Source organism: Bacillus rossius (assembly GCF_032445375.1).
Source record: "Bacillus rossius redtenbacheri isolate Brsri chromosome 4 unlocalized genomic scaffold, Brsri_v3 Brsri_v3_scf4_2, whole genome shotgun sequence".
NCBI lineage: Eukaryota > Metazoa > Arthropoda > Insecta > Phasmatodea > Bacillidae > Bacillus > Bacillus rossius.
Window position 1 is genome coordinate 37,096,762 of NW_026962011.1, and position 26,056 is coordinate 37,122,817.

At 37.6% G+C, this 26,056-nt stretch overlaps 1 protein-coding gene across 2 annotated transcripts; it reads left to right on the forward strand.

Annotated features, from left to right (window-relative positions):
• On the forward strand, window positions 1-25,004 carry LOC134541877 (protein shuttle craft). 2 transcript variants are annotated; one of them, XM_063385581.1, is made up of 15 exons: window positions 1-191; window positions 333-1,344; window positions 4,127-4,300; window positions 5,490-5,721; window positions 6,452-6,612; window positions 7,687-7,980; window positions 9,208-9,371; window positions 10,813-10,966; window positions 11,988-12,187; window positions 12,998-13,228; window positions 14,100-14,284; window positions 15,540-15,738; window positions 18,756-18,908; window positions 19,270-19,373; window positions 24,315-25,004. In XM_063385581.1, the coding sequence occupies exons 2-15, from the start codon at window positions 357-359 to the stop codon at window positions 24,376-24,378; spliced, it is 3,303 nt and encodes a 1,100-aa protein (XP_063241651.1). In that variant the 5' UTR covers window positions 1-191; window positions 333-356; the 3' UTR covers window positions 24,379-25,004. The 2 variants fall into 2 exon arrangements, with proteins under 2 accessions (XP_063241651.1, XP_063241650.1); XM_063385580.1 differs by having other exon boundaries at window positions 1-182.
• Window positions 25,005-26,056: the final 1,052 nt, after the last annotated feature.

The window sequence follows — 26,056 nt, forward strand, 5'->3', positions numbered from 1 at the left end:
CTTGTGGCAGTACGATCATACCAGTATTTTATTTACTCGATTCTGGGATGTCAGTACGGTTGATTTGAAACTGAACAGCTGTTTTTTGTGTTGGCTAGTGGCTGTACTGTATTTCACGGTTTTGTCAGTAGTTGTGAAACATAACCTGACGTCGGTTGGATGACAGAGCACAGAGGAATGAAGTAGGTTAAGTAAGCATTGTTTGTTGGATGACTTTTTTTAAATTACAAAATTACTTGATTCTGTTAAATTCATTGAATTTTTTTCTGTTCCGTGATACGTTGAAACATGTGGTAAGCAGGTTATCATAATGTGTTTGTGTTTCTTTTCAGGTGCTAGAATGCACGTTTCTGGTGATGGCAGATTGGAATAGTTATCAGCCTGAAGACAGCAGGTACCCTCCCAACTTCAACTATTTTCCCAACAATGGAAGAGGTAATGTTCATTCGTACAATGGATCTTCAGGAATTTGGAGTTATCCTTATTCAAACGATTATTACGTGTCTCAAGGTGCGTACACCACGGCAGTGCCTGATGTAAGCTATGCACCTATACCAGCACCTATACCAGCACCTTATCCATTGTATGATCCTGTATACGAAGTCGCCCCAACTGAAAGAAGTCTAGCTGTAGCTGCAGCATCATGCTTGCCACCAACAGCAAGAGAATTCGTTCCTAGATCTGGGACATCTTATTATTCAAATTATGATCAACGCCCTGAAACAAAGACCCGTCCGGGAAGGAACGAACGTGGGGCTTGGAAACCATCAGGCCAGTCGAATGGAGATCAATTTTATTCCAATTCAGGTAGGCAGCGATCAAATGAAACATTTGGGAACTCATTCCAGAACAGCCATTCAGGAAGGAATGGATCTTGGCGTGCTAATAGATCGAATTGGAGTGCTCCTGTAAGTTCTCAGCATAAGAATGTCAAACGACAAGAAGAAATGGGTGAAAATGGATGCCCTAGGGGAGATCGTCGTGATGAAGTGACGTGCAATGGCTTTGCAGGTGCCAGTTCTTACGCACCTGGCAACAGTTCTCGGGAGAGCTACTCTTCGGCACAAAATTCGGATGAAAGATGCTGGTCTCCACATCAGAACAAGTATCGGAGTGATTGCAATCAAAAGCCTTCGCAGCAGTCTCGTGTGTATTCAAATTCAAGATGGCCAAATAGTGATAAGTATAATCACCCACGGAGTGGAAAAGAAAGGTTCATTCCTAAGGATGAAGGAAATATTGATTACGTCAAAAATACTTTAAACTATGTGGATAACAGATCATCGGTAAATACGAAAGATATGAAGAGTGGTCGTATGCAGAAGTGTACAGTTAATCATGCAGGTGAGTGTCTGAGTTGTTATAAAATTCTGTGTCTGAAACACAATTTATATTAGTACCTAGTGAGCACTTTCTTTTTTAATGAATATTTTTCATTTTTTTACACTTTAATTGTACAATAAAAGTAGTGGGGGAAAAAAAAAGGAACCATTCTTATGTTGCATTAGCTAATCTACTAGTGGCTTTCATACTCTTTGACCCTTCATATGACATATGTTCAGTACAAGAAATAGACCCTTATGCTATGAACAGTTATTTGTTACTCTTCAGGGTATTGCAATATTACTAACAGTTTTTGAGTTGTGATCATCTAACTTTATTTTCCGCTTAACTGTTTGTTAATGTACCATTCCCAGAATAATGATGTCATTGATAGAATGTGAAGTTTAATATTCAACACCACCTTTTGCATATATCCCAATAATTTCTAAAGTACATTCGTGCAAATTTGTGGTTTCAGAAAATGTGGAATTAAAGGAACATCTCATTCTGGCTATAATATGAATATAATGCTTCAGAGCTTATTTTTTTATGGTACACATTTAGAATTTAGCAGCTCTAGACTGATTGTGCTGAAATATTAATTCTGTAAAGTGATTGAGGAATTTACATTAGTAAGTTTTATATTGAGTTCACAAAGTAATCACAACATGAATTTGTGTAAAATTTCTCAAACAATTAATTTATGTGAGGATTTTGAGCTCTGTTACAATTGTTAGTTTATAATGGCTATAAGTTCCAGCACTAAGTCAGTTTGATGACTGTTGGGAGGGTTGCTGATTTTAGTGTTGTCACTGGCCAGTGGCTGCATTTATTATTGAAATATTTCACTTATCACATGGTTAGTTACATTTTTTTTCAGACAAACTTTGTGTGCATGAGTCTCACAAATGATTCTTAGGAACCCTGAAGTGTATATTATTTTGTTATTTTTTTTTACATTGCTGTTGGTTTATGGTTTCTTTGCGATGACCGGGTTGTAATTTTAAGGCTAGTTTTTTTTTTTTTGTAGGTTCTTTGCAATTTTAGCATTCAAATTCTCAGAAAGATTGTTTTTTTTTTATTACCATTGAATTGTGGAAAACTCGCTAGTTTGAGAAGGGCTTTGACATCAAAGGTAATTTTGTGGATGTACATATCAAAAATTAATAATTATTAGTTGAAAATTAATAAAATTGCTGTAATTAAATTTTTATTTCAGTATTTAGGTTTATGCATTTATATTTTTAAGTTTTTTAAAAAAAAATCTTTATAATTTGTTGGAGTTTAATTTCGCGATTCACAAGGCCTTTTTTAGGATCCAGTGGAAATTTAAAAATACTCTTTTGCAGTTTTATCAAGCAATTGGGTAATAAAGTAGACGGTAGTCTTAACTAGATGGGAATGGGTCCGGACGAGCGGGGTCCGGATCAAATTAGAAGCCTTCGATGCAGGAAAATAGCAGTATAGTCAAGGTGTTCACATTCTGGAAGGTCAGTAAAGTTGAGGAATTTACTTGAAAACCCGAAAAAAAAATTCACGGTAATTCTTTCAATGATAGTAATCTGAGGGGGTATGCCATCTACCAGACTTTGAGCACAATTTTTTTTTCCCCCCAGGTTGTGTTTTAGTGTATAGTCTACACACTGTAAAATGGTGTACAGAAGGTTCTGTTTGAACTAGTACAGCTATAGTGTTGGAAATTAAGGATTTTGGCTGGTTTTTTTTTAAATTTTAATTATAATTTTAAATTATTTTTGGAAATTTTATTTTTCTTTATAATTTGATTACAAAAGGGTGCTTTACACTTTGTTAGGCTGGTGTACTCTACATAGTTAAACTTTGTGCTGGTAGCCTGAAGCACCTTTTCTCGGGGACCTCTCTGAGCTTTTGCAAGTCTTAAAGACATCGTTGGCAGCCCGTTTGACATTTCTCCCGCTTACAGTCACATTTCCGGCCTGTAACATTATTTCCCTGCATGACCAAAACTACATACAGCAGCTCTGGACGAGTTGTTACCATTTCTCAAGAGACGAGCTTACCATTGCGTTTACCATCACGCATACCTCTTAGGTTCTCTCCTCGAAAGTCACGTTGGGATGCTCGTTCCCAGCCTCGTTGCAGCCCCCCCCCCCCACCCCTCCCAGCTCCCTCCGGTTCTAAGAATTTAGTCCAGGACCATTGTCCTGCCGTGAACCCCGCCAAGCGTTGGCCGATTTCAAGGACGATTTGCCATAGAAGAAATATGTGCAAGTGTGGACCACACACGACATCTAGCGGCGGACATAGTAACTTCTTCTCTTGTCGTCAGCTCCACGCGCTGGTGACAAGAGAAGATAGCGGCTTTATTTTGTAATTTTGGTCATGAAAAAGTCAAGAATTGTTATTTTTTTTTATATATTTGTGTGAACACCCTGACTGCCCAGGGTTTCCACAGTTAGTACTTTCGTACTAGATCTAGTACTTTTATAACTTTTTTAGTGGTTTAGTACAGATCTAGTATATTTTTCTTTAATATAATAATATTATTTTAACTCCAATATGTTTTATTATTAAGCGTAATTATTTTTAAAAAAACTATGGAATGTATGTGTGTGTGGTGTGATATATTTAAGCTCGAGCATTGCAAAGTCATAATAACTTCCTAAATTGTTAAAAAAACCATAACAAATTATAATTTAGTACTTTTTTTTTCTAATCTAGTACTTTTTTGTCACCTAAGTTGGTACAAAATATTTTTTTTTCCTTGTGGACAACCTGTGACTGTCTGGCGGCGACCGTGACGGCGTGCGCGCGTGTGTCCCAGACGACGTGGCGAGCCAGGCTGACCGCCTCAAGGACCAGCTGATGAAGGGGGTGCTGGAGTGCCTGGTGTGCTGCGACCGTGTGCGCCAACACGACTCGGTGTGGAGCTGCTCCAACTGCTTCCACGTGCTGCACCTCAGGTGCACCACCAAGTGGGCCAGATCCTCCAAGATAGGTGAGCGTGCACAGCGCAATGCCTGCCCGGGCGCACATGCGGAGTGCAGAGGCTTTTCAAAAAAAAAAACTGCTCGAGATATCCGAATGGGGTTTTTACGAAAATCATTTTAAGAATACCGTGAAGGCAGATTAGGTAGTTCTGTTTTCGTATTTCGTTCTTGAACTACCTATAGTTTCAGAAGAGTGAAAATGTTTAAAAGCACTAATTTTTAGGCATGAAAATATCCGGTACAGACCCTTGAACGTACTCGGAGCACTTGCGTTGTAGCTTCATTTCTCTGCCACATGATGTAATGGTTATTGTTCAGATCGCATAGTTGCTCTACACAAGAAAGAGATGACTGACTGCTAGCTAGTCCACGAGGAGATACCACGCTAGAAGCACCAACCAGCGTGTGTTGATCGTATCATTCTGTTTCACCAACACAAATTCCATCCCTGACTAGGTGGGCCTCTTAATCCCGCGTTCTGCGGTTCGACACGTTCTTCAAACCAGCACCAAAAAAAGTATCTTACGTAATTTTTTTTTCTGTTTACCTTGGCTGCCGGTTTTTTTTTTTTTTTTTTTTTAATTCCCTCTTGTGTTTATCATTAATACTGTCTGTTTTCATTTCAGTACAGCTTTGCTTGTTTCGTAGAGGGCTGCATTTCAAGTTTCACATTTTCAATCCTGGAGCTGGGAAAATTAACCATGGCCTGTTGATAGGAGCCATGTTTATACATAATATTGAATTTTAATAATTAGCTTTTTTTAACTTTCATCTTTATATAACTAATGTAAAGTTTCTTAGGTTATATTTTATATATTTATTTCTCAGCTATTATACATTTACAAATGTTTACAATTGTCAAAATGCCGCATGTAATTTGAAGTGACTAGATGCACTCACATACAAGCTTGCTTTCGTGAGTGCTAAATTTCCTGGTTAATTAAGTGAATATTGTTAACAAAGTGTAAAAAAAGGGAAATAAATTATTATTATTATTATTATTATTATTATTATTATTATTATTATTATAATTATTATTATTATTATTATTATTATTATTATATATATGTTTGGAGGCATCTCAGGACACTACAGAATGTCCCGACCTGAGTCCAGTGTCCTACCACTGCGCACCTTGCTGTATTGTGCACAGTGCCACTTTGATCTGGCAAGAAAGGGAATGCGGAATGCTTCCAGACTGCGGCTGGCGGTGCCCGGCGTGCCAGAACGTGACGGAGAGGGTGCCCAGCGAGTACTACTGCTTCTGCGGCAAGGTGCAGGAGCCCAAGTGGAACCGCCAGGACACCCCCCACTCATGCGGGGAGATGTGCGGCAAGTCGCGGGCCGACAAGCGCCCCGACTGCGCCCACCGCTGCACGCTGCTGTGTCACCCGGGGCCCTGCCCCCCGTGCCTCGCCCAGGTCAACAGGTTTGTAGATTCCTTTATTTGTTGTTCTTGGCACACCTTGCGGTCCCTCTACAATCACAACGGCATCCTATCGAGAGTAAATTATTCTAATAATGGTAGATTTAAAAAAAAAAATTGGACGTAGTTATGCAAAAAGGAACCAACCCACATTAAACCTATTCTGAGTATTTTGAAGTTAAAGTTAGGTAATTATAAATTGTAATTCTCGTATTAAATGTGGGTATAATTTTAATGGGCTAGTATAAATACTGATATAATAATAGCAACGACGGTACGATCAACATTGTAGTACTATTTTAATTTATTTTCAAATAAAATATAAAAAAATTGTTTGTTGGTTCCGTTTTGCATAACTACGTCCAATTATTGTTGAATATCCCAGTTTAAATTTACTGCATGCATGCTTGCCTTGCAGTATTCAAACTCTTAGCAGTTAAACAATTATTGAGCTAATGTGATAGGTGTGATTCTTGTAATTCACTTTGCCTTCAAACACATTATAAAGGCAGTGTGTTAACATAATGAGTTTTTTTTAAAATTTGTTGAATTAAAATAGAACCAAGCCTGTGAAACTGACCAGGAGGTCAAAACCTACAGCCCAGAGAGTGCTGAAATATTGAATTTAAATTAAGATCACAGTACTGAAGAATTCCAAACCTGCAGACACATTATAATTGGTTGTTGATTTGATTTTATGTAATTAGTATGTACTCTATAAAATCTCTTCCAGAAACTGTGGATGCGGCAAAATCTCTAGAGTGGTGAAGTGTGGCGACAAACCGCTTCTTTGCGATGCAGTCTGTGAGAAGGTGCTGAACTGTGGCGTTCACAAGTGCGAGAAGACATGTCATGTCGGAGAGTGTGGGAATTGTGACCAGACAATCAAGCAAGGTAAATATTAGGGAAATAAATTTGTGTAGTTTGTTTGGTTTTGCTCATTTGCGGGGGCTGATTCCCGGGTGGGGGGAGGGGATTTGCCTTCCTTCCCGGAAGGGTAAAATATGCACTGGGTAATATGACTTATGAATTAATAAACCGGTATTTAACTAGGTTCAAACTACGTGTCCCCCCCCCCCCCCCGCACCCTCTCCATTCCCTTCCTTACCAGAAGACAATTCTGGATCCACTGTTGTTTGTTTGTAAGACCTTGTTTTTTTTTTTTTAGTAGAATTTGGTTCCCTAAATAGTTTAATTTTTTATTCTCTACTCTGTATCAAATGTAAAATATTTAATCTTCTGAAAGTTTTTCAAAGTGCAACAGAGAACTGCAAATTTTAATTTGGAAGTTGAGCTGTTTTTCATACGTAAAAATTTTATATTGAATGTTAATAGAAACAATTGGGCGGATATAAGTTAAAATTAACTTTTTTGTATTTATTATCCATTACCTAGTAAACTTACTCAGTAATTTCTTCTCCCACCATTATTCAATTGTTCATTCATCTTTCTCTGTCCTAGACTCCCTCCTAATATATGGTACTATGTACATCATGAAGTTGATTGCTCTCTTCCTATATTGGTTACGAAACAATCTTTCTCATCTCTCATGGAGACTGGGCCAGTGAAAGTCTTATATGAACTACGTTGTTGAAACATTCAACTCTTTGAATGTTTCATTCGCGAACTAGGTGTCCAGAATCAATACATATTGTAATTTTATTTACATGATAAAAATTAAAATGTACAATACCTTTTAGGAAATGATGACAGAGTAGGAATTAAGAAGAAGAATCACCTGGTAAACTTGAGAGGTTATCAGTGTTGAAATTTTTTAATTTACTTCATTTCCTCTTAATATTTTTTCTTTGAATCTTTATCCTGAAACGTTGACTAAGAATACTGAGGGTTTTATGGTTCTCGAGGACTCGAAGATTCAGTACGCGTACGCGTTGCAACCGAAAGAAGCCATGTCTGCTCAGTAGTGTTGTGTCGGACGGTGAGGTTGTGCCGGTGCGTGCTGCGCAGAGTGCCACTGCGGGAAGGAGCAGCAGGAGGTGACGTGCTGCCCGGCCTCGGTGGGGGTCCAGCGGTACAGCTGCGGCCAGGCCTGCGGCGGGCAGCTGGAGTGCGGGAACCACCGGTGCGAGGCGCCGTGCCACCCGGGGCCGTGCCGGCCCTGCATGCTGGCCCCGGGCGCGGTGACGCACTGCCCCTGCGGCAAGACCCCGCTGGGCGGGGGCCGGGCCCGGGCCAGCTGCCTGGACCCCGTGCCCGTCTGCCAGCTGGCCTGCGGCAAGAAGCTCGCCTGCGGGCAGCCCAGTGAGTGGCCCGGTTTGCCTCTGTCTCTGTGTCCTCGAATACCCTGCGAGTTTCAGTTTCATACAGATGAATAATATTCAGTGTTGTACTGGTTGTATTGGTTTGATGAATATTTAAAAAAATTCTGAGCCGGCTTAGCTACTTACGTAACGAGCATAAGACCACTTACTTTCAGACCACTGAGTGAGTAGTAAAGGTCCTTATTGATATAGTCTGGAACACCAAATTTATAACAATTTATATATCTTTTATAAAATAATCACCACAATTCCAAATGAACACACTTTTATTTTCTTCTGTTTATTCTCCTCTCCATTACACGTAATAACAACTGTTTTCTTTTCTTTTTTTATCAAAGATATATCAGGTGCCATAGAGCAAAATTTGTTTCTACACATCACAGTACTAATTTTATGCAAAAAACGTAATTACAATTTTGATGCTCATTAAACAAAACAATTAACGTAAAATACTCGTATGAGTGTAACAGTACAGTATAGCCATTCATCTTTGTTTTTAATCACATTTTCGAGTATGCCATTAGCTACTCATCAATACGAATGTCCACAAGAGATTAAAAAATGCACAATGATATGATTTCAGTTTCCTGAATTTTGGTAGTTTAAACATGGACTGATCATAGCAGACAATTCTATTGATCATTGAAGCCCACCCTTTGGCATGAATAGTTTTTTAAGTACTGAGTCGCTAACTAGGTGGTTTTGGAGTCCACTTGTTACCATTGTTTGATGTGTTATGTTATGCCTCTGTGTATTATAACTTATAACCCTTGTTCCAATACATGCTGCAGCAGGAGTAGGGGAGCAGAAGACCTTAAAATTATATGATTTTTAAATAATCAAGAAGATATTATGAAACTGTAAAAGGTTTTGATAATAATGCAAAAAAGAACGTAACATGAAGACATTGAATTGTTTAGGGCCATCTGTGAGCATTTGGATAGCATAAAAAAACCTTCAATTTCTTAAAAAAAAATTACGAACATTCATATTCATAGTTTTCAATTAAGGATAGTATCTGTAAATACAAACTGTGTATACTTAACCGTATTTATCTAACTTTAGCATTAAATTTCCAAACATATAATAACTGGATAATTTCCATTGAATGCTAATTTTGTGTTCAGAATAATATTGTAGTCAAATATCCTGTTAAGTAAGGGAGTAGGGGGGCCCGGGGTGAGCGGGGTGCCGGTGTGTGTCGCAGACAGCCCCCACAGGTGCGAGGAGCAGTGCCACAGCGGGGCGTGTCCTCCGTGCCCGGGCACCACGCTGGTGCGGTGTCGCTGCGGCAACATGGACCGGGAGATACCCTGCGTGGAGCTGGTGAGCCGTGCCGACGACGCGCGCTGCGAGAAGAAGTGCACCAAGGTACGTCCCTGCGAGCTGCGGTGCACCGACCACGTTGGCTGCCAGCAGGGAATATGTGCCAAAGTTAGGGGGATTTTTTAGCAACGGGGAAAAGGCCTATGAGTTGGAATTTTGTATTTTAATTTTTGATAGTTATTGGTGGGGGAGTTAATTTAGTGGTCTGTGTGTGTGTTTTTTTTGTGTTTTGTGTGTTTGTTTTGTGTGTGTTTTTATATGTGTGTTTTTATGTTTGAGTTTATGTGTGTGTGTGAACGTGTGTGCGTGTGTGTGCTATCGGGCGTGTATGTTACAAAATTTGCAACAAATGCAATGTCATTTTAGGTGCGCGTTTGTTTTGCGGTCTAGAATTGGAAAAAAAATCAAACTACATATATAACTTTACGCTTATAAATAACTTCTCAGAAATTATATTTTTGTAAATGTCTTATTTTATTGCAAATAACACTAAAGATATTGAATAATTTTTATTCCATGTTTTGTTTTTTACTATGCAACGTTCTTGAAATGAAAGTCACTAAAAGGTAACATTAGTAAATTAGTCCTTAGGAATTTGTGTAAAATATGAAATAAAATTAGATCAGGTTGCAACTTATAGACATCACAAATTGCATTATTTTTATTGTTTAGCTTGTTCAAAGCATTTTCAGGTGTCTATAATCATAAGTATATTTTAAGTTTTAAATAAAACAAGAAAGGGTCTTTAATATGGCAAATTCAGGACATGACCCTGCCGGATTAGTGGTTTGCCGGATTATTGAATGTCATTATAGTTTGACAGAAATACCAGTCAAGTTGTAATAAGCTGCTGTATTAAAATTTAAAAAAATAGGGGTGAGCAATTACTCTTTAAAAAAACTGTAATACCATGCTTCTTTCGAGATTCAGATCTCTTCTTCAAAAAGTCATTACAATTAAAGCTGCTGGAAAACAGTGAAATTCTGTAGCAAAATTGAAACTGACTGTAAAGATAAACTCTTGAGCGAACCAAATACGAGGGCAACTCAGAAATGCAACCTAGCGATCGACAGCCAAGATACGCCATTCAAAAAAAAAAAAAATTAAAAACCTGAGCGTGAGAGAGTATTGATGCTGGATTACATAGTGTAATGTGCTGAACCGCAGAATGCCGGACTAAGGACCTTTCAGCGATCGTACAAGTTAAAAGTGGCAGTGTGTGTGTGAGTGTGTGTGTGAGAGTTTGTGTGTGATATATATATATATATATATATATATATATATATATATATATATATATATATATATATATATATATATATATATATATATATATATATATATATATATATAGAGAGAGAGAGAGAGAGAGAGAGAGAGAGAGAGAGAGAGAGAGAGAGAGAGAGAGAGAGAGAGAGAGAGAGAGAGAGAGAGAGAGAGGCGGAGCGGGGACGGTGGTGGTGCGGTGATGACGGGACGTGTGCAGAAGCGGGCGTGCGGCAAGCACCGGTGCAACCAGCTGTGCTGCATCGACCTGGACCACGTCTGCCCCCTGGTGTGCAACCACCTGCTGAGCTGCGGCCAGCACCGCTGCGAGGAGCCGTGCCACCGAGGCCACTGCAAGCCGTGCTGGCGCTCCAGTGAGTGCCCCGTGCCGGTCGTGACTCGACTACAGGGGACACCTTTCTTCTCAGAACCTGGAGAATGCAGGGAAATTAGACAATATCATATTTACAAATCAGTATTAATAATTTTTCATAGTATGTAGTATCCTGAAGTCATAAAGCCTATATTTCTAATAAAAAAATATGTGTGCCGTTAATCTGTATCACTAACATTAATCACACTTGAAGGATGGACCTACAAACTACTGTGTATTAACTTGAAGAACAATTAAATATATCTTTCACCTGATGATTACAATAAGTGTATAGTTTTTAAAGTTTGACCAAACAAATTTATAATTTTTTTTTCTTTTGTAGACCTACAGTATGTATTAAGAGGTTTTCAAATGTCGTAAATGGTAAAATCATGAAATTAAAAAATTAAAAAAAAAATCACTTGCATATGATGTGTAATACAAATAACTATATTGGTAGTGATTAGAAGTTAAACTACTGCATTTGTTATGATGTGCAAAATCCGTAATTTTTCACAAAATATGACAAAATCATGATATTTGAGTGAAAATAATTTTTTTTATTGCGAAAACTATATGTTGAATTATTCTGAAACATTTACAAGATGATGTTTACAACACAAAGAAAGTGGTAATGCGTGCGACACCATCTGCCGTACCCATAGAGTAAAGAGTGGCGATAAACGCCAGCACTCCATCCACTTGCTGACAAATTTTAGCTGGCCCTTGGTAGTTATTCTGAATCATCAAACATTGAATCATTGGTCCTGAAATGCTCTACAAATTTTTTGGACCGTGTATATCCGTCTGTATCAAGTTCTTTAACATTTCCAAAATGTTTTTAGTGTGTTATCTTTTCTGAAGCCTATGATCATTTGCCAGATTACAGAATGTACTGAACCATAAATTGTAAATGTTTAATGAGAGAGCTACTTTCCAAACCTAAGGGATTGTGGTTTTGACTCAGGTAGATGAACGTGGAAGGGAGATAGGGTGGAAGTGTGTGCGCGTGTGTCGGGCAGGCTTCGAGGAGCTGTACTGCGAGTGCGGGGCCAGCGTGCTGTACCCGCCGGTGCCCTGCGGCACCAGGCCGCCCGCCTGCGACCGCCCCTGTCCCCGGGACCACCCCTGCGGACACCCGCCCCTCCACACCTGCCACAGCCAGCAGGCCTGCCCCCCGTGCACCGTGCTGACCCACAAGCACTGCTACGGCAAGCACGAGGTAACTGCCACTGCCCCCAGACTGGTCGCGATCCGTGGCACTGCGCGTTCAGTTAGTTTAGAAAGCTGACCACGCATTTGAACTATTTTTTTCAGTTGCGATTTGGATTTATTGCTGTAAAGTGTAACTGAGGGGCTCTACAAGAATTTTTTTTAGATCCGAGTTTCCACTACCAAATGATAATTTTAACGTTTCAGGTGTGAACTATTTAGTTAACTCAAAACTGTAAAATTTTGTTGACTGTGCCACTATGGTCCAAAGTCCCTCATATGTAGTCAAAATTGGTGAAATAAAATTCTATTATTCTCAAGGCGAGTATCAAACATTTATAAATATAATACATCAACAATCAACAAAAATAAAAGAAAATAAAGAAGTGATATCTGCAGTATTTGTTTTGTTGAACATATATTTTGGAAAAATTTCATTTTAAGGTTTATAATACACACACACCTTTAACTGGTTGTAGATTAGATTACAATAGCAAGATGAACAAGGTTATTCTTATGTTGTAGCAAATAATTAAAAAAAAAATAACTTATAATCAAAATTAATCAGTGGAATTTTAATATTTACCAGTGAAAATGTGGTGATTTCCATCTCATTATTATTCACATTTTTTGAAGTGATTCAAAAATGCACTCTAACTTGAAGATACAGTCTTTTCTTGACAAGCGTGTAATGCATACGGTCAATTTTTAGCATTTCCTGTAGTCTTGGTGCGTTGAAAAAAAAAAGGATGGTGCTATGCACGGTGAATGCGGTGACCGCGGGCCTCACAGCGTGTCCGGTGTGTGTGCGCGCGTGCAGCTTCGCAAGACCATCCCGTGCCACCAAGGAGAGTTCTCGTGCGGCCTGCCGTGCAACGCAGCCCTGCCGTGCGGCCGCCACCGCTGCGTGCTGCCGTGCCACGCGGGGCCTTGCCTGCGCGAGGGCCAGAAGTGCACCCAGCCGTGCACCGCGCCCCGCACCCTGTGTGGGCACCCCTGCTCCGCCCCCTGCCACGAGGGGCCCTGCCCCTCCACCCCCTGCAAGGAGATGGTAACTGTCTGGCCCTTCGTACTGGGCTGTATAACACACGCTTTCGTGGTTAGTGGGTACTAAGACAATATTGGTGAATGAATAGTTCATTAGTTTCGGATCACGTTTTTAGTTTTTGTAATTTTAAGTTTAACGAAATAGGTTTTTGTATGCAAATTGTTTGGCGTACTATTGTTTACTCTGCTTTTTAATTAAACGTACTTTCAATGCAACATGTTTTGTTTTTATGAAAAAAATTGGTTGTCTTTAAAGTCGGTTTACGGACGATAGTTTAACGTGACGTCATAACAATAACAAAACATTGATGAAATGATTGCATACTTTTATGAATAAAATTGATTCATTTTTATTGAATTATCATTATTTTGTATGGATACAAAAAAGGAGTGAAATGAAATCTACAATTTAATTGATAAATTTTTTTTTTTTTGCACTCATTAATTAAAATATGTTTATTACTTTAACGAAGAGATTATTTTAACTATAACTTTTATACATGTTTGCTATTTAACTTCTTCCAATCTGTGTTATTCTGTTAAGGATAGGACGATGATAGGAAAAGTAGGAAACGAATGGGTGTGTTTCAAGTTTAATGTGCCTTGAAAAAGTCAAATCGATGTTTGTTCAATCGAGTGGAAGAGAGATAGATGCGGTGCAAGCGTACAATGAGCATAACGGGACAATGTGCATAACGGGACACTTTTTCGTACGTGCAGCCGGCGTTAATCGATTTATTAGACGTTGTCACGTCATAACCTCAATAAAAATACTTTCCTGTCATAAAAGTTGCACTCCTACTTTTCAAACTTGATTTGAGTGTGAAATGTGCGATGCGATTATGCATAAAACACTGTGTTCGTATTCCCTGCAGGTGAAGGTGACCTGCGAGTGCGGACATCGCTCTACTGGCCGGGCGTGTTCCGACAATGTGAAGGAGTACCAGCGAATAGCGACGGCCATGCTGGCTTCCAAGATGGCTGACATGCAGCTGGGGCTGTCGGTGGATATTGGGGACATCCTGGGCAATCCCAACACCCAGAAGATGGCGCTCAAGACGTATGCTTAAGTTCTCTTAAACTTTAAAACATTTGGAATTGGATTACTGGTGCATCAGTAATGATACCATTATTATTATTGTTATTTTTAATGGTGGGTCAAAGCCCAAATTTCTCAAATTGAAATCACAAAGCGTAGATTGATCCACCCTCCAAATCTGATTCATTGTTTAAGGTTCAAAAATAAAATAATATACAAGAACTAAAAAAAAAACTAACTATAGTGTTGCAACTGCAACATTCAAACATTAGTTTCATGAACTCAGTTTCCTGATTCAATACATATAATAAGCTTTCTGAATTAATACATATACATATTGTAATACATACACACATATTTGAGTTTTATTTACAAAATAACGTATTTAAAGTTCAACATCTTGGGGAACGATAATAGAATGGGTACAAAGAAAAAAACAAATAGAGAGTTGTCAGTGTTGAAGTTTTTAATTTAGGTAGTACATTTCGTCCAATGGTTTTTTTCTGATCATTTTCCTTAAATCTCAAATCTTTAAAATATTGTAAATTCAGTGGTTCCTTCTTTCTAGGGTTCGAGGATTTGACTGGTCCATCCCTAAAAATAATACGTGCAGTTACATACAACTAATGAGTAGACACCTGAATAATTTTCAGTCATAATGAACTCAATGCAATTTGTAATTCTTTGAATTTGAAATACAATTTTGAAATTCTGTAATATCTTTACCCAAATAGGCACTCTTGTTACAAATTTTAAGTTTTCATCACCTTTATTGGCAAATCCCCATACTGCAAGGGGGTAGAGAAAGAAAAGTGTAAGACTGCACACTGCCCGGCAATTTTTAAGTATTTATTAATTTCCCGGAAGGCATGTCACCCACGTGGAGGTAATTTATGTTCTCTGACAACTGTGTTTACCTGGAAGTCGACAATAAGTTCTTCGGGGAAGGTTTAGTAGTAAAAATTCTGTGATAACGTGATCATACTAATGGTTAAGTTGGCATCATTTTAATAAAATTATAATTGTAATTTCTGTTCGCAGGTGGGTATATAAAAATAACTGGCATCTAGACTCCTTGATTCTCGATACAGGCCACACTTAGAATTGAGAGAGTTGACTTTGGCATCCGTATACCATAATTTGTGTGTGTTCTTTATTAATAATTCTAAATTTTAAAGTCCATTCCGAAACTTCCCGATGGGGTGTTGCTAGTAATAACTGAGATCCTCCCTGCGCGTGATCACCCTGCAACACGTGACGAGAGACGCTCCCGCAGGCTGGAGTGCAGCGACGAGTGCAAGCTGATAGAGCGCAACAGGCGCATGGCCATCGGGCTGCAGATCCAGAACCCGGACCTGAGCGCCAAGCTGACGCCGCGCTACTCGGACTTCCTGCGCCAGTGGGGGAAGAAGGACCCGCAGTTCTGCAGCACGGTCCACGACAAGCTGACGGAGCTGGTGCAGCTGGCCAAGCAGGTGCCTAGCGACTATCACTCTAATGTTACTAGTGTTCTCCTTAACATCCTTAAAAAGTCCTATTTGTCTTTAATTGAATAAGAGCCCTTAAAAAATCCTTAAATCTGAAAACTTAGTAATGTTAATAGTGTTCCAGGGTTCGTACGCCTCCTTAACATCCTTAATTGTCCTTCATTTGTCTTTAATTGAATAAGAGCCCTTAAAAATCCTTGAATCTGAAAACTTAGTAATGTTAATAGTGTTCCAGGGTTCGTACGCCTCCTTAACATGCTTAATTGTCCTTCATGTCTTTAATTGAATAAGAGTCCTTAAAATTCCGTAAATATGAAAACTTATTTTTTTTATTTAATTAATAAAAAAATGTGCCTAAATAATGGTACCTTGAGTAGATTTCTAAGATTTTATTAAGTGTCCGTGTGTGATGGTATACAAAATTGAATTGAGCCTTAATATTTTATGCTTGTAGAACCTTACTAAAAAATTATAGCTTATACATTTTTTCTTTCTTTCTTTCCCAGTGAAACCTCGATTCTACGTATACTCACGGTTCTCGGTTCTCCAAAATTTGTTCTTACGACCGAGTTGTACGTACGAACCAGAACCAGCAAGCCAAATTACGTCCATTTTTTGGCTCACCCCCCCCCCCCTTTTTTTTTCCCCACCGCTGCCGCAGGAAATGAATTGCCGTTGCCATGTCCTGCTGCCACGGGAAATGACCTGCTGTGTCTATATATTATGCCGATGTATTTTCGATCAAAATTATATCCTATTCGTGCAGAAACAACTCTTAGTTAATCAAACGTAAAAATAAAAAAACTCGACACTGAAGGCAGTGTCGTAAGCTCAGTGTTTACATTTTTTATATTTTATATCAATAAAATAATAATTAACACACAATATATTTGCTCAAATAAAAAAATACTATGGGTACTTTAAGTGTAGGTAAGATTAGATAGTAGACCTAAAAACATTGTGAAAAAGTAACGTTTATAGTCGGCAATGAACATTTTAAATCACAAAATATACATATTTTATAACATGAAAAGTTGCTTTTATTTCTAAACATGTAATAATTAAGCCTAGACGTGTAAAAGTCTGAGTAATTATAGCAGGAGACAATCTAAAATGCACGAGGGAAAAACGTAAACTCACGAATGTATAAACGTAACTGGAATGTCGGGAATATTACATGGCTGCTTGTAAGTTCTGATACTGTATTTATGTCACAACTTAGCCGAAATACTGGTATGAGACATAAACTTCACAAGATAAAATGAGCGGAGTCTTGGTAACTTTTATACGTATTTTATAATTTGGGAAGTATTGTACAGTTAACACATATTTTTTAAACTAACCATTTGTTTCTGGGGATCGTAAATAATTAATTATTGGTATCATGACATCAAGATGAACGTAAACTTGAACATGTTACGGCAGCGAGAAAACTGGTGCGAATACAAATAAACTGGTATTAGAACTGGACAAAACTGGTACACGGGAGGTGGAGCTTATATTTTTTTACGATAAGCTCGCATCTATTGGCTGACTGCTGATGGAAGGTCATGATTCTGGGTGGAGCATGGAGTGTGTTATACTGCGCATACGCAGCTCAGCGAACAAAGAGAGCCAGCCAGCGGCTACGCCGCGCAATAACAACAGCTGACCGAATACAATGACCTTTCTCCGCGTACGGTGCGCTATTATGGACGGTAAATTTCCATCAGTTTGCGGCCTTTTTTTTTTTGACGTCTAATAAATTGATGAACGCCGGCTGAACGCACAAAAAAGTGTCCCACTACGGATGTCCCACTACGGATGTGTCCTATTTGCTCATTGTACGCATACGTGGCATCTCTCTTCATGCTCATTGTAGGGCCTACGCATGCGTGGCATCTCTCTTCCACTCGATTGGAACGACCATCGATTTGACTTTTCAATCATATTTTCGTCGTTTGAATTATTAATATTATGTAATTTAACGATTGTCCACCGATTTTCAGCACAATCGGTACAGTTATTTAAAAGTAATGTTTAATATTCAAATACGTTTTGAACCAACAATGGTGTTTTACAGTTACACATAATAATTCAAATTACAACCAGGATCTTTTGCAAAATGTTTTAAAAAATATTGTAACACATTATAAATAAGTTTGGTGTATTTGGTAAGCGTATTTGTTATAAAATCGAGTTATAAAAACGAAATAATATTATTCCCCTACCGTGAACAAAATTTTTATAAATGTATATATAACATCTGAAACTATTAATTACCGAATTTGGCCTCGTGGGTGAGCGATCAGCGGCGCTATCTTCTAATTGTAAGGATGTCGGTTCGAATCCCGGCAGGTTCGAATTTTTTTTGTACTTGTAAAAATAAATACGGCGAACGTAACATTTCAAAAGTAATAAATACTATATTTGAATAATGAATGCAAATAAAAGTAAATTTATTAATTAAATTGTACATTTCATTTCACTCCTTTGTATCCATACAAAATAGAAATAATTCAATAAAAATGATTCAATTTTATTCATAAAAGTATGCAGAGGTATATTTTATCATACAAAAGATAGAAAAAATTTAAAAAAAAAATTCTTCCTCAAAGAATATAATATTTTTAATGCCTAAATGGTTTGGTTGCTAAAACCTATTACGGCTCAGTTGATATTTACTTTTCGTCTGGATCAATCATTTAATCAATGTTTTGTTATGACCTTGTCACGTTAAACTATTGTCCGTAAATCGACTTTACAGACAACCAATTTTTTTATTTTTAAATTTTTTGCTGTGACGCAATGTGTATGTAGCCCTTATTTTTTATAAACGCTGCAGGTTGCAACTGTATTTTAATAAACTTTAACGTATTTCTTACACTTTTCATATATATTTTTTTTATTTTTTGCCTCATTTTTCACGGTTTCTGAAAATCTGTACGTACGACCGAGGTGAACGTACAAACCGGGGGCCGTATGAGCGAGGTTTTAATGTATTTTGGTTTGTCTGATATTTTCAGTCTAAGCAGAAAAGTCGGAGCTACTCGTTCCAGCCAATGAATAGAGACAAGCGCCACTTTATCCACGAGTACTGCGAACACTTTGGTTGCGAGTCTGTTGCGTATGACCAGGAACCAAAAAGGAACATCGTTGCCACTGCAGTGAAAGATAAGGTAGGTTGTGGTTACATGTACATTTGCTGCTTTCTTTCTTGCTTACCAGGGTGCCTAGCCTTCAGTAAAAAAGGTGTATCGTCCGTGTGTTTTGTTTCCATTCATCTACTCAGCCAATATTCCTCCTCTTTGTCATTCCATAGTTTTTTGTTTACGATACTTCTTGGTGAGCTCACTGTCATCATTTCTAACTTAAATTTTTAAAGGTGAAATCGGTTACTCTAAAAGCAATCTTTTCATCATTTTGCAACCAACTAATAGCTGACAGTAAATACATTTAGACATGTGGGTATATAACGGATGAAAATACGGAAATTTAACCGTGGCAGTGCTTGAAGCACCAAGTCTGTTGTGTTGGCAGTCGTGGCTGCCGAGCATGAGTTTGCTGGAGTTCCTGCAAAGGGAGAGTGGCCAGCGAAAGATCCCGAAGCCAGTGATTGGTGCCAACAGGACACCATCTCACAGGTAACCTATCAAGGTTGAAATGTGTTAGTGACTTATATCTACCTGGATCTGAGACATCCTTGAATGTAAATACAGTAGAACCTTGTTTTTAAATATTTCAAGGGATCGGGAAAAAATATGTAAAAACTGGGAAAACTTAAAGAGGGAAATGTTTAAAAACATTTTTACTCTCACTATGATGGAAACAATAAGCAAATGTACACCACAGTAAATAAAATGTCAAAGATGCTTACGTTTTTATGTATTAACTAGAATTTCATTATATCAAATAGTGAAAACAGTTATCCATCCAATGTTGTATTAATTCACAATTGTTGCAAGTTCAACATGACTAAATACATGGCAATAAAAATTGTAATATGTATGCAAAATAGAGATGTACACTTTTAGACGAAACCATCGTCTTTGATCCAAGTACCTATGTACCAGGCGTGCCATTTCCACAGATTTGAATAGGTTTCTCGGATTTTACCCAATTATAATGGATTTTTTTTTCAAATGTAATTTCCATAACATCTGCACATACAGTCAAACCTCTATCTATCGTTTTTCAGGGGACCAACAAAAAAATTCAGTAGATGCGGACATTCAATAGATGTGGACTTCACTCTAAGAATTTTTAAAAAATAATATTTCAACCCAAAATTAGTGTCAGAAATATATCAGTTACTTGTCATTAAAGTTAAATCAGTTGAAAAATAAATAAAAATGGAAGTATTTTACTTAATTCAATTTACACTTGCAAAAAAAAAAAAAAACATACGCACAATAAATCTACATGGAAATTAAAGACTTTTTCAATATCCTGAAGTCTGAAATATGTTTACTCATGTCATCAAATGTAGAGCTGTACTGAAGAAGCCGATTTTACCAATATTTAGTTGAATCGGCATTTCTGTCGACTTCCGATACGTTTGTTAATTTTCGGCCGAAACTACTGAAAAACGAGAGATACTGCCATAACCTAAAAATCCACGAGTACCCTTTTCACTTTTCGTAGTAGTACTGCATTCTTTCAGATCGCATTATTTCTTCGCAACATGTGCCAAACGTACATATAAAAATTTAACATCCTTTTTTTTCAATAAAGTTCTTTAATTTTAATGTCATAAATAAATACATTACCGTCACGGTAAATATACATCTCGGTTGTTACGGTAACTGTAGTGCAAATGTGGTAGCTATCGTGCTTCTGTAGTAATTATGGTATCGACAAAGAATCTTTAGTTCTTTTTATCTAATTGTATCTAAGGATAACAATTGGGTTTGTACTGTAGTTATGGTACATCATCCATTTTTCTTCGTAAGTTGTTGTTCATTTTTCTTTTCATATTTACGTGCTCCATTACTTGGCTGCAGATTTAAGGTGATTTTTACTTCTGTATACTATCGTTACTGTTTTTATGACGGTTTCTTTCTAAGAAATGGTTATTTCTGCAAAATCTTTATGGTTAAACGATCATCTATTATAATTTATAGTGACGGGACCACATATTTTGTACGATCAATGCGGACAAAACGGTAATTCTAACATCGGCACAAGCGGACTTTTTTAACCTTAGTTGTATGTCAATTTTGCCGGGACCGTAGAAAGTATACGATAAACACGGACAATCGATACATGCGAGTTCGATAGATAGAGGTTTGACTGTACTTTGTTGTTTGTAAATAAAATATTGTAAATGGTGGAGGAACATATCAGTACAGTCAAACCTCTATCTATCGAACTCATATGTATCAATTGTCCGTGTTTATCATATACTTTCTACGGTCCCGGCAAAATTGGCATACAACTAAGGTTAAAAAAGTCCGCTTGTACCGATGTTCGAATTATCGTTTTGTCCGCATTGATCGTACAAAATATGTGGTCCCGTCACTATAAATTATAATAGATGATCGTTTAACCATAAAGATTTTGCAGAAATAACCATATATTAGACAGAAAACGTCATAAAATCAGTAACGATTGTATACAGAAGTAGTAAAAATCACCTTAAATCTGCAGCCAAGTAATGGAGCACGTAAACATGAAGAAAAGACAAATGAACAACAACTTAAGAAGAAATATGGATGATGTACCATAACTACAGTACAAACCCAATTGTTATCTTACGATAATTACCGTGAAAAGAACTAAAGATTCTTTGTAGATACCATAATACTACAGAAGCACGATAGCTACCACATTTGCACTATAGTTACCGTAACAACCGAGATGATGTTTTTTATTTACCGTGATGGTAATGTATTTATTTATGACATTAAAATTAAAGAATATTATTGAAAGAAAAAAAAGGATGTTAAATTTTGATATGTACGGTTGGCACATGTTGCTAAGAAATAATGTGATCTGAAAGAATGCAGTACTACTACGAAAAGTGAAAATGGTACTCGTGGATTTTTAGGTTATGGCAGTTTGTTTCGTTTTTCTGTAATATCGGCCGAAAATTAACAAGCGTATCGGAAGTTGGCAGAAATGCCGATTCAACTAAATATTGGCAAAATCGGCTTCTTCAGTACAGCTCTACATTTGATGACATGAGTAAACATATTTCAGACTTCAGGATATTGACAAAGACTAATTTCCATGTAGGTTTATTGTGCATATGTTTTTTTTTTTGCAAGTGTAAATTGAATTAAGTAAAATGCTTCAAATTGTATTTTTTTTCAACCGATTAATCTTTAATGACAAGTAACTGATATATTTCTGACACTAATTTTGAGGTTGTAATATTTTTTTTTCAAAATCTAAAAGTGAAGTCCACATCTATTGAATGTCGGCATCTACTGAATTTTTTTGTTGGTCCCCTGAAAAACGATAGATAGAGGTTTGACTGTATTTGGAAACTCATGTGCTGCGAACTGCCTTTCCAAAATATTTCTAATATGGTAAAACAAGCATTGCTAAACATGCATGAATTTCCAGGAATTTGAGCCCAGTACTGCACTGTTTATTTTTGCAAATCACATTTACAACTCTTTTCGTGCATAATTCATGATAGTCTAAATGGGAAAGATGTAAAACTGAACTTAATTTTTACGTTCACATCACCAAAGATTTGGTTCGAGGCATGGCACGTAGAGAAAAAAAAAAGTTGGCTTACAATGGCAAAGGAAGCTGCCATGACCATACGCTATAACGTAGAATATGGGTCCTTGGACCGAAGCGGGGTGATGCTGGCTCTCAGGACTGCGCGAGAACCTCAGTCTCGACCCTCAGCGATATCTGCTGGCTGCTGCCAATAGTCTTTCTTCTGTGACATTTCGTAGTTTCCCGTGATGTGGAACTTCAATCATTTCTGTCAGCATGCTGGTATGAAAATATTGCTCCACCTATTTTAACATCAATTTCCGTCATGTGATTCGTATCCTTCGTCATATCCACTTCGGCTTCTTCAATTATTGCAATTTGGTATCCCAAGTGCCATTTCTATAATTTAAATTTTCTTCTAATGAACCATTCTTTCATAAATATTTCGAATCACCATTATGGATCTGTAAGAAATTCTTGTAATCGCTCTCTGAAGACTAATCGCAAACTCCTCATTGAAATCAGAATTTAGTCGCCTATCTGCCAATGTATATCAATGTATATCTGCCAACCAATCACAACTCTTACTTAATAGCATCAACTATCTTATTGCATTACAAAACACAAATGATGTAATTTTTACGTGTCTTAACAGCATTAACATATTCTATAATCAAAATGGGACTATTGGTTCACGACCAAAAATAATGAATCTTCTTTTCTGAATTTATGTTCAACGGAAATGAGCATTCTATTGGTCTTGTAGTGTAACAACAAATTCTTAATAAGCAAAGAGTATACCTGAATATAAGATATACCAAGCAAAAGTTAGGTAAGCTTAGAGAACAAAACACTATTTCTGTAGCAAGTGAACATAATAAAATGCTTCAAAGATAAAATAAACATATTGTTATGATTTACCGCGGGTTCGTAAAGGATAGCCCAATTAATAGATTTTACTACACACTACACAGTTTTATTGATGGCCATTCATTACTTATGTCACAATTAATCTTATAAAATTTCCAAATAATCAATTGCACTTAAAAATGTTGCTTCACCAGTCACTCATTTCTTACAATCCACACACCTCGTTGGGCCGCACCTCTGGCGCAACTCTCGCCGCAGCACCCCTCGTGGTCCTCCGTCGCAGGACTCCGCCGCCGCCGCCGCCGACGCACTTGCCTTCAGAGATCCCACTCGACGCCTCGCTCGGAACTTGACTTGGAACTCCGCCACGCCTGCGACACTATAACCCGGAACTGAACTATCTGCCCTGGAACCCGCGGCACTATCGCCCCGGAAACTCCGCCGCGGGAAAGCTCCCGCCTGAACTCCACTGACTCTGGAGGCAGCCGTCCTCGTTTTATCTATCGGCCGCAATTTCCAGTACTCGCGAGCGCGGCCGGGGCCAGTCACGTCATTCCGCGCCGACCCGACGGCAGAAATCTCTCGAAACACGTGTCGGCGGATCGCGTAACTCCACAGCTGTCCTGTGTCAGTTACGTGTCAAAGGCAGGGCGCCGCGCTGGGAGTGTTGGGAAGGAGGGGGGAAAGTGACATTCCTTGTCATCTTCCAGGCGCGTGCGGCGCGTCTCATGTTGTGGCAGCCGCCAGCCAGCTCTGCACATGCATGTGTCCCGGCCTTGCTCACGTTCTAAACAATATTAAATTGGTACCATGAATAGTTCTATGACAGAATTATTCACATAATTTTTTAGATCAATTCTTTGGCCCTTGAACACCAAAGCATAACAAGAAAAATATGACCCTTTTTCTCTTGTATTTTTTTTTGCTCTGGAAAAACATTAAGCTAAACTGTGTTACATAGGCCACCTTAAATAAGTGTTGTTTCACACAATGAGTGACATTTCAGCATAGAGTTTTTGCATGGGCGTGTTGTTTTTCAGAGCAATGGATGTCCTGCCCATGAAGTATTCGCAGGCACAAGCTTCATCCTTGTACAAGAAGTAACGGATGAGAAAATACGGCTAGGTGATAGTATTTTTAATGGTGCTGTAGCCTTTGTATACGTATTCTGAAAGCATCCACTATGATCTTGGATAGTTTGATACTGCATGTAATATGATTAAAGATTATGAAAGAAAGAAATACTCACCTGCGGTACCTGGCTCCCACCAATAAAATTATGCATTAATTACCCTTGGTTTTGTTCAGTTTGTTGATCAAGTGTGCCAGAAATCATTTCTTTATCAAGTGAAGGAAGTTATTTTTGGTATAATTTTGTGAAACATTTTTATTTGATAATTAAATTTTTTGTCATTTGTTAGTTAGTTTAAGTTTTGTTACATGCATTAAATTTACATTGTTTTTCTCTGTGTACTGCAATAGATATAATTTTGTTTGGAAGAGGCATTGTTTGTAATAAAATGACTGCCAAAGTTGTAATGAATAATATTATTGCTATGGAATGTGCCTCACAAAAGATTAACATCTGTATACCATTTTACAATGGTTAGTTTAAAATCTGAAATGGGCATTTTGATGACCCAGTTGCATATATTACAGGGTTTTGTTCGGTCTGTGATGTACGGTACTGATCATGAATAAAGTATTGCTTTCAAGGTTTCAGAAGAAAATATTGTTTTACTAATTCTTCCCAATTATAAAACAAGACATTATACCAAATTACAGTTCAAGGCAGTGTTTCTACTTTCAAGTTATTGTGATATTGTTTAAATGTGCTCACAATGATTTACATTTGTATATATGATTTCCCCCCCCCCCTCCTCACTGAATATAAACTAACTTAAGATATATTGAAATGAAAAGGATTAATTTTTATTCAGTTATACATTAAATTACCAATATACCATAGTTACTGGTGTAAAAGACAAAAAATTTTACATCATTTTTAAGATAGTAAAGTTATAGGTCATCTTATGTTATTATTCTACAGTCTGGTGAAGATCTATTTCTATAATTAGGAGTCAGTGGGAAAATACTAGTAATTTCTAATCGAGTTGAAAGTACATAATGTGCTGAGCTTAAACCAACTCAGTCCTGAATATTCTCTCACATGGGAATAAAATAAACACTCCTCCGCTCCCCCTCATTTCTGCTTCATAAAACTGTTGGATCAACAAGTTCCAGGGAACATCCTGCTTGGATGAATTAATTGACTCGCCTTCACCCTTCTCCTGAGCATGGCCTTTTAGGCCTAGGCCCTAGATCCTTAACTAAGCATGAGCAAAACTTAAGTCTTATGTGAAGATACAAATTTATTTACAAGATTTCATTACTGAAAAAGTGGTATTGCACACCCCCTTTCCTGCCCATATTAAATAAATCTGCAATAGAAAATTTGTGCATAATTAGTCACACACACACAATTATAATTCAAACACAATTTGAAAATTTTTTACTGTGGGTGGAAAGAGGTGAGAGATTATAACATGTTGTCATTAAATGATAAACTACTACTATTGTTCTATGTAAAAAAAACATTCTTATAAAATTATCATCTTAAATTATTCTATTACTACCTGAAATATATGTAGTTTTACAGCTTCTCTTAGTCTAAATGGCATTTCATGGTGGCCACTCACAGTCACCAAAAATATTCCTTGATTTTTCCCTGATTTCCCTGATTAAAAATTCAAAATTTCCCTGATATTTACAATTACAAAAA

Excerpts from the sequence above, each read along its gene's own strand:
- LOC134541877 (XM_063385581.1), top strand. The coding sequence starts at position 357 with ATGGCAGATTGGAATAGTTATCAGCCTGAAGACAGCAGGTACCCTCCC. Across the intron at positions 10,967-11,987 it reads CAAGCCGTGCTGGCGCTCCA|GCTTCGAGGAGCTGTACTGC; the intron begins GTGAGTGCCCCG and ends TGTGTCGGGCAG. Across the intron at positions 19,374-24,314 it reads AACAGGACACCATCTCACAG|AGCAATGGATGTCCTGCCCA; the intron begins GTAACCTATCAA and ends GTTGTTTTTCAG.